Source organism: Chenopodium quinoa, unplaced genomic scaffold, assembly GCF_001683475.1.
Source record: "Chenopodium quinoa cultivar QQ74 unplaced genomic scaffold, ASM168347v1, whole genome shotgun sequence".
Classification (NCBI taxonomy): domain Eukaryota; kingdom Viridiplantae; phylum Streptophyta; class Magnoliopsida; order Caryophyllales; family Amaranthaceae; genus Chenopodium; species Chenopodium quinoa.
Genome location: NW_018743792.1, coordinates 1,481,615 through 1,490,513, shown reverse-complemented (window position 1 = coordinate 1,490,513; position 8,899 = coordinate 1,481,615). Strand labels below are relative to the sequence as shown.

Below are 8,899 nucleotides of genomic sequence, written 5' to 3'. Positions count from 1 at the left end.
TACGAGTACAACAAAGATTGTTATTCAATTTTGATGGAAATCAAAGACAAGTTCGAGTTCGAAAAGCCTCAGTCTTTGAGAGGGCCGGCACAGTACAGAAACAAGAACAAGTACTGTCATTACCACAAGGATGTGGGGCATGACACGAACAACTGCAACAATTTGAAGAGGTTGCTAGATAAGCTGGCCGAGAAGGGCATGCTCAAATCGTATGTCTTGAAGTCCAAGTTCACCTACTCTCGGACAGACAACAAATCCGAGAAGAAGAAAGAAAAGAGAAAGAAAAGGATGATGATGGAAATAGCATAGACTCAGGGTTTGTTGCCGTCACTGCAAATCTAGATATTTCTTAATAAGCAAAACAAACATTTATATTATTTTTTTTGCCAAATCCAAGTGCAATTTGGTTCCTTAAGACCCAAAATGACCCTCAAAATCATAGCGGAACAATTTTGGGCACATAAAACGAGAAATAAAGTTTAATAGCTGACCACTAATGGAACCTAACGGAAGAAGCTAAGTTAACTGGTAGCAAAATCTAATTTTTGTATTTTTGATAGTTCTAAAATTAAATAAAATTTATATAGCAAATTTATTTAATAATTCGTATTATAGTAACAATCAATTACCGAAGTATAACATACAATTACTTTTCATGCTTACAATAAATTCAAATTAAACAGAAATCTTATATTTTGTTTAACGTGAAATAGTTACATTAACATACAACACTGCTTATTAATACAAAGTACTTATTAATATAATTCGACACTCAACCCCACCCACCCCATCCCTGTGTGTGAGAGGGGTGGGGGTGAAGGTGAATACAAAAGAGCATACTTGATAAAACTAGAAAAGGCTAGCATGACTTCAATTGTTTAATTAATTTTCAAGGGGGAAAGCCTCAATAATTGAAACAAACGCAGGAATTGTGATGATGTTGTGACGAGCAAAGCCAGCTTCTTTTAACAGTTTGTTCCACTCATGTTGTGTTCTCTCTTTGCCACCAACACAAAGTGCCATCATCAACAGATCACAACCTAACTTTGTTTCATCAAAAAGTCCTCTACCTTCCATATTTAGAACTATGTCTACTATAATCACCTTTCCTTTGTTTTTTGATACTGCCTTTTGACAGTTCTTCAAAATCTTGATGCAATCATCATCTCCCCAATCATGCAAAACGGACTGCATTAATTATTAAGAATGTAATAAGTTATACAACATTTTAATAAAATAACCAAATCACATGCACCAACTAAAATACAATAATTTATGATTGGAAGTCTTAGGTCATTCTCCATATTTGTTAAATTAAGCTGTTAAATACGAGTCTAGTTCACAATCTTTGTTAAAAGAAAGGGAAAGTACACTTTATTACATGACAAAAGTAGTATCATCTAGCTGGAAACTAGAAGGTAATCATTCGAAAGATCAGAATAACCTTTTTGCCTTATTAAGTGCGTTACCCTTTCCTCTGTTATCGATGAGGGACTTTCATAGCTATATATGCTTCAACAAACTAGGATTTGCTACTAATATAGGCTAGTGTATCAATGAGTTATAAGAGTGTACCTTAATAAAGACGGTGTCGGCCAAAGGGATGTCCTTGAACATGTCACCACCAACATGGGTGATACCAGGAAATTGAGGGGCGGTTTCAACAACATGAGGCTGATCAAAATTGATTCCCTTAATATGTGGGTGAGCCTCAACAATCTTTGCCACAGCTTTCCCAATACCACCACCAACATCAACTAGGGTTCCTTCGAGTTTACTAAACCCTTCCTTATACCCACACAAAATAGCATCCAATATAGTCTTAGTAACGGATGCCATTCCTGTATTAAATAGCTTATTGAACTCATCATCCTTAGACCCCTTCTCCCAAATACTTTCACCATAGGCTATCTCGAAGGCGGTCCCACCTTCGTTGATCGAACGACCTATCTCTTGCCACGGGGCCATCATCGAAGGGTGGGTGAAGGTGAGAAACATAGGAGCAAGGCTTAACTCATTATCATGTAAAAGCCATATAGATGTAGGAGTAAGACCATATAAAGCCTCTCCTTCATCATCTTTTGATGATGATTTTCGATTATAATCAACGGTGAAGATTTTGTTCCATGCTAGGAGTTGCATGAGACGCGCAAGACATGGTACAGCAGGAGATGTACAGTCTAGTTTCGAAGCTATGTGTGATAAGCTCATTGGTTGGCCATGGGAGTGTATGATATCAGCTATGCAGAGCTCCACGGCCGATTTTATCGCTAGCGAATGGACGAAGCCAAACAAGTGATTGAACACTTGAGCTTGGCCTTGAAGGAGCTCATTAGTATCCTCATTAACATTATTGTTTGTGTTTAAGTTGCTCATCTCTCTCTTTTTGTACTCTTGTTCTTTTGCTTTTATTTAGTAGATGTATATAAATTATGGAGAAGTTTGCGCGTTATTTATAGGACAATCGTGCTAACCAGCACCCTTGGTTTTTAGATACGACATCAAGATACATTTTTATAACGAATTAAAATATAGTAATAAAATCAATCTGAAGAATTACATATATGAAGTTGATAATTAAATAATTCAGTATGAATGTAGGATGATTTGGTTTGAATTTTCTAAACTAATACTGCTACAGAAATATAAAACTAATCATTCACCTTTACTGTTGCATATATTATAATATCATAACAATGCAATTATAATGTGGTACTGTACAAATCAGTATTCTAGAATGGAAATAATTGCATAAATTGATGTTAAATCAAGATTGGAGTGCGTCTTGTACAATAACGTCCTGGTACAAAGATTTTAAAATATTAAGCAAGAAAATTATTGTTTTCTAATACGGCTGCTTGTTAAACGAGGAAACGTTTAATTGTTTTTATTTATTTTTTATTTATTTATTTATTTATGTTTTTCTGGTGAGACATCTAATTGTAATTTACTAATTTTCATACGTGGCTGATCACAAAAAGTTGTCAGTCATCATGTGTGTTGATGTAAATATTGCTCTATCTTATTCTAGAGTATTAAGGGGCTGCCTCTCGAGTTTTGGTTTCAAAGATTGATAACCTGGTTAACGTAAAACAAAACAATAAGGAAGTTTTTCCAAAAGAATTAAAACAAGTTAGATTGCTCAAGGAAACGACTAGATAAACATATGACAAAAGATACAAATGCATTCCATTAATTAAAAAATAGAGTTAGGTTTACAATTGTACAAGTTGAAGGAGAGGTTACCTCCATTGTCATACAATTGGAAAAGAGGAACAATCTTAAATACATGCTACGTGCTAAACTACACTATCGTTTGGCTACTAAGCCAAGGGAAACTACGAAAGTTAAGAAGAAAGCTTAAAAGATGAAATACTTGTTGTTGATTGATTTGCTAATGTCTTCTTTCTATCCTTGCACTTCTATTTATAGGCAAAATGGAGCGGTTATGGCTGACTCTCATAACTGTTGTACGATTATGCTTATTGTCGCCAACACTACTTTGAAAATTAAATTTATCCATTAGCCTCCTAAACCGGTCTATATGTTATTGGGCCTCTGCGTGATATCAGCCCAGTTGTTGTTATGTTTTTATCAAACTAGCCCAACGACCTTTAACTAACTCCAGAAACTTCTCAACTCGGTCAATGTCACGAAAGTCAAATAAAAAGTCAAAAATCTGATTTTTGTGTGTAACAAATGCCCCCCCTAATTTGGGTGGTTGATGGCGTTTGAGACCAACCAAGTTATGACCTTACAAGCAATATAAGCATTGTGTATGTCTAACTCTGCAAATATCAAGCACAAAATAAAAACATTACTCAATATTTATAAAGATAAAATAATTACAAAATAGGAGCATTTCAAAATTTATAAGTTTTGAATTGTGTATGCTCTTTTAACAAAACTTAAGGCTAAATATATACAGCGATATACTTATTGTGATGCCTTCTAATATCTTGGATCATCTTGGAGCGTCGCCACGCGATTTTGCAGCCCAAGATCATCGAGATAGTCCTCAAATTCATCATCGCTAGGCTCTGTAAGGAGCCAGTTGATCCTATGGCGCTCAAAGATCTCTTCTTACCACAATTGGCAAGCGCAATTGTACATCAGGGTATACATTTCCCTTTATGTGGTTGAAGAACTCTGACAAATTGAATTTCTTAGAGAGAGAAAGTAAGAGAGAGAAATAAAATTGTCTTAATGAAGAAGGAAAATTTTGAGTGAATTGACTACTCGTATTTATAATCACTTTTGCGTCACTCCCTTGACGGTTAAAATTATCCGTTACTTCAGTATATCGTGGTAAAACCACGTAACTCTCCAACTTCTTGAAAGTTGTTTATCCAAAAATCATATTAAGGGGAATAAATTTGGAACTTAACTGTTTAAGGTAAAAATACCCCTGTCCACGTGGACCAATGGCATGCTGACACGTGTAAGCATCAGAGAGGTTTTTAGAGAACCAACCCTCTGGTGACACGTGGCACTCCAACCCATGAAAGGGGAACTGATCCCAAACACTGTAAACAGAGGGAAATCTTCATTTATTGCACATTCAGAAATATAAACACTAAATTCGAGCAATATTAATTGCAGAATTCTCTCGGAATTTGAGAGAAAAATCTTTACATTCCGCACTTTTAACATCCGAATACGTTCTAACTTGACCATCGGAGGCGGAACTCCACCCAACCAGAGTTTCTGGGTTTTGCAGGTATAGACGATCGACATCCATTCTTAGAATTGTAACTCTACCGAGGGACTCCAAAAACCCAGAAACATTTGGCACCGTCTGTGGGGAGAGTACTTCTAAGATGACTTCACAGCAGTTTGTACTGCCTGCTTATGAGAACCGGCCTTTGGCCGGAGTAGAGGTCTATACAGACCAAGAGAGTGGTGACGACTTCGATGTCGACACCTATGTGGCCCTAGACGGGTCACTCAGAACAAGACTCACCCGTTTCAAGGAAACAAGGGAACGCGGCGAAGACAAAGCTGGTCTAAGCAACCCAACCGTCAAGCCGGCTGGGCAACCCCAGGCGGCGCAGGGTGTTGCCCCCGTTACTAGAGACGAACTCATGAAATTCATGACGATTTTCAAAGAGGAAATCAAGGACCTGATAAACAAGTCGACTGGCACCATTAGGGTTAGGCGGCCAGGAAGCCTTCTCCCTCAAGGAAGAAGCACGTGAAGGATTGTGTTCCTACTCCTCATCCTAAGCCAAAGGGGACGGATTGGCCCATGATTTATCTATTAAAGCTCCGTTTCCCTGAATCAGGGAAAAGGAAGGCCATCCGGCAAGTTCCAGATGGATAAAAAAAGACTTACTCAGATGCCCGGATGTTAATCCAGCAGAAGAAAAGTCAACAGTTGTCTGAGTCGGCTTCAACGTCGACTTACCCAGACAGTTTCCAGAATACTTCGATGAAGTATTCGGAAACAAACTGAGAGAGTCAGTCACGCGGCTTGTCCGCACGTATTGGTCCTCAGATCATCTGACCAGCTCCTATGTGCCCCAATAGCCATACATGGCATATGGATCACCCTACATGTAGCCGGCCATCTTTGGGGGTCAGGCGGCACAAAATATCCAGCCAATGGACTGGCATCTCCGGCTGCTAAACCTTGGGGAACAATCGTCGGCGTTCTCCAGGGAGATAATCGAGGCGGCTCAGCCGGCCAAGGTTAAGAATGTGTTGGTTGGAACTTATGACGGTACCACAAACCCAGAAGACCACCTAATGGCTTACACCAACCTCATGTACTTACAGGGGTTGGATGACGCTGCCTGGTGCCGATGCTTCCCGACGACATTGAAGGGTATAGCCCAACGATGGTTTGGCTATCTGCAAGCCGGATTTATCAACAACTTCAAGACGCTCGCATACTTGTTCACGTCCAAATTCTCTATGAACATCCCAACCAAAAAGACAAGTCTTGATTTGGGGGCTATTCAGTAGGGAGATAGAGAAGGGCTAAGGTCCTATGTCAGGCGGTTCAATCTGATGATAATTCAGATTCAAGGGCTGTCTGACAAAGTCGCCTACACAGTCTTCTTCAAGAGTCTGAAAGACGGGTCGACTTTCAAATTCGACTTGGTCAGAAAGAGGGTGGCAACCCTCCAAGAGGCTTTGATGGAAGCCGAAGCCTATATACAGGCGACGGAACTCTGTGCCATCAAGCAGCCGTCGGACCCTAAAAACTCCGACAAAAAAGAAAAGAAAGAAAAGAAAAGAAGTGTTGGTGGCGGACAATTCTGGTCAGCCGTCCCAGAAGAAAAAGAAAGAGTTGAAGTCGTACGTCCCCAAGTATGAGTTCAACAAGGACTGCTCCTCCATCCTCATGGAGATTAAAGACCGGTTGACCATTGAGAAACCGGCTTTAATGAAAAGTCCCATCAAAAGCTGGGACAAGAGCATGTACAACCATTTCCATGAGGATATAGGCCATGACACCAATGGCTCTATAGCCTCAGGTCCTACATTTTGAAGTCCAAGGGTAACCACAGAATAAACAGTGGACAACCGTCCAAGAAGCCTGACAACCTTGCTATAAGCTTTGACACTAATGAAGAGCAAATCTTTACTATAGCAGGCGGTTTCATGGGAGGGGATCCTACCATCTGGGGCACCAAGGACAATATCCGAAAGCTAGAGGTCAACTCAGTGGATGAGGGTCAGGTGTCAAAAGACACCTTCCTTGAGGTCATCATCTCTGAGAAGGACCGGGCAAGGTCAGGCGGCCTTATAATGACCCCATAGTCATCGAATGCAAGGTTGCCAACCAACGAGTGGGCCGGATCCTTATTGATACCGGGAGCTCGTCTGACCTTATCAGCCATCGATGCTTGACAAAGCTCAAGTACAAGCCTAGCAGCATGCACAAAGTCTCTCACCCTTTAGTTGGTTAAGGGGGAGGAGTAGTGCATCCGGTGGGGAGGATTGACCTACCCATCCGTCTAGGAGAAAAGGGAGAGGGACGGCACATGGTCGTTAAGTTCTTGGTGGTTGAGGAATTGACCGCCTATAATCTGATTTTTGGCCGTCCAACCCTCAACGGGTCTAAGACAGTCATCCTCCCATTCCTCATGCAGCTGAAATTCGAGAGAGATGATGGGACAGTGGGTTCCCTGAATGGAGATCAGAAGACAACAAGGGAGTGCTATCTCTCAGACGTCAAGCCTACTATGGCCGCAGCCGGCCAAGGCGATGAACCCATTGACCTTGATGACTTCAAGGAAGCCGCGCGTGCTCTTAAAGCAGCCGGCAAAAAGAGAAAGGCGGATCACTTGGTGGCCGTCAAAAAAGAAAAGCAATAGCAATCACTAATCGGGGAACGGTCAGATGATCTCCATCCCCAATATCGACATTGTTCTTGACGACAGCCATCCGGAACAAACCGTTAAGGTGGGGACAATTGCTTTTGCCAAGTTGGGTGCAAATGTGCACCAACTGCTGAAAGAATTCAAAGACATTTTTGCCTTTGAATGGAAGAGATGCCGGGCGTCAACCCGGATCTTGCTGTCCACAAACTCGTCGAGGATCCAAACTAGAAGCTAGTTAGGCAAAAGAAGAGAAATCACGGCGAGGAAAGATCTCGGGCGGCTGATGGATGTCGGGTTCATTCGGCAATGTTACTACCTGGACTGGGTAGCAAACGTTGTCCTTGTTAAAAAGCCGAGTGGTACCTGGCGGATGTGGGTTGATTACACAGATCTGAACAAGGCATGTCCGAAGGATAGCTATCCACTTCCAAAGATCGACAGTCTGGTCGACTTTACAGCTGGTCATGCCTTGATGAGTTTCATGGATGCCTACTCAGGCTTCCATCAGATACCCTTGTGGAAAAAAGATCAAGAGAAGACGACATTCGTCACTGATCAAGGGTTATTCTGTTATACTGTGATGTCGTTTGGGCTGAAGCATGCGCCTGCTACTTTCCAGCGAATGATTAATACTGTCTTCATTAATCAAATTGGGAGGAATGTAGAGGCGTACATTGATGACATGATAGTCAAATATAAGCTATAGACGGATCACCTTGCTGACCTCCGAGAAACATTCACCACCCTCAGGCGGCACAAGTTCATGCTTAATCCCAAGAAGTGTGTCTTTGGCGTTGAGTCTAGGAAGTTTCTCAGATTTTTGATTGATCAAAGGGGGATAAAGGCCAATCCGGAAAAGGTACAGGCGGTAGTTGACATGAAGTCACCTCGCATTATCAAAGAGGTGGTATTTCAAAAATTTAAAGAGCACTTGAATTCGTTGCCAAGTTTGGTTAGCCCCCTAGCCGGGGAGGTCATGTACATATACTTGGTCGTCTCAGATCATGCCCTCAATGCCGTTCTCCTAGCTAAGAGAGACGGCATTCGGCTCCCGGTCTATTTCATTAGCCATGTTCTTCGTATTGCTGAGCTACGGTACCCCTTGGTTGAAAAATTTGGCCTTGCCTTTTTATGGCAGTAAAGAAGTTGAAACCCTACTTCTTGGCTCATCCGGTGGTGGTCAACACAGACCAACCCCTCAAGCGGCCAATGACAACCTTAGAGTCATCCGGTAGAATGCTCAAATGGGCTATTGAAATGCAAAGCCTGGAAATAACTTTCGAGCCTAGAAAGGTAGTGAAGGGTCAAGTGTTTGCCGACTTCATTGTCGAAATGACAAGGCCGGCTCAGTCAAAAAATCTTGATCAGGTTTGGAAGGTGTATGTAGACGGGAGCTCTACAATGAACGGTTGCGGTGCAGGGGTAATATGCCAATCCCCGGAAGGGGACAAGTATGAATATGCACTACGGTTCAAGTTTCAGGCCTCGAATAATGAGACAGAGTATGAGGCCCTGCTAGCATTATCCGCATGTGTAAAGCGGTAGAAGCAAGAAAGGTTAACGCCTAT

General features: G+C 41.5%; 1 protein-coding gene across 1 annotated transcript; it reads right to left on the bottom strand.

Moving 5' to 3' along the window:
• Nucleotides 1-612: 612 nt before the first annotated feature.
• LOC110685183 ((R,S)-reticuline 7-O-methyltransferase-like) lies at nucleotides 613-2,545 on the bottom strand. The gene is made up of 2 exons (XM_021861656.1): nucleotides 1,576-2,545; nucleotides 613-1,188 (listed from the first exon to the last, which is right to left on the bottom strand). The coding sequence occupies exons 1-2, from the start codon at nucleotides 2,374-2,376 to the stop codon at nucleotides 883-885; spliced, it is 1,107 nt and encodes a 368-aa protein (XP_021717348.1). The 5' UTR covers nucleotides 2,377-2,545; the 3' UTR covers nucleotides 613-882.
• Between the last annotated feature and the right edge of the window lie 6,354 nt (nucleotides 2,546-8,899).

Coding starts and splice junctions, on each gene's coding strand:
- LOC110685183 (XM_021861656.1), bottom strand. CDS start 2,376: ATGAGCAACTTAAACACAAACAATAATGTTAATGAGGATACTAATGAG. Junction 1,189..1,575: donor CCGACACCGTCTTTATTAAG/GTACACTCTTAT, acceptor TAATTAATGCAG/TCCGTTTTGCATGATTGGGG.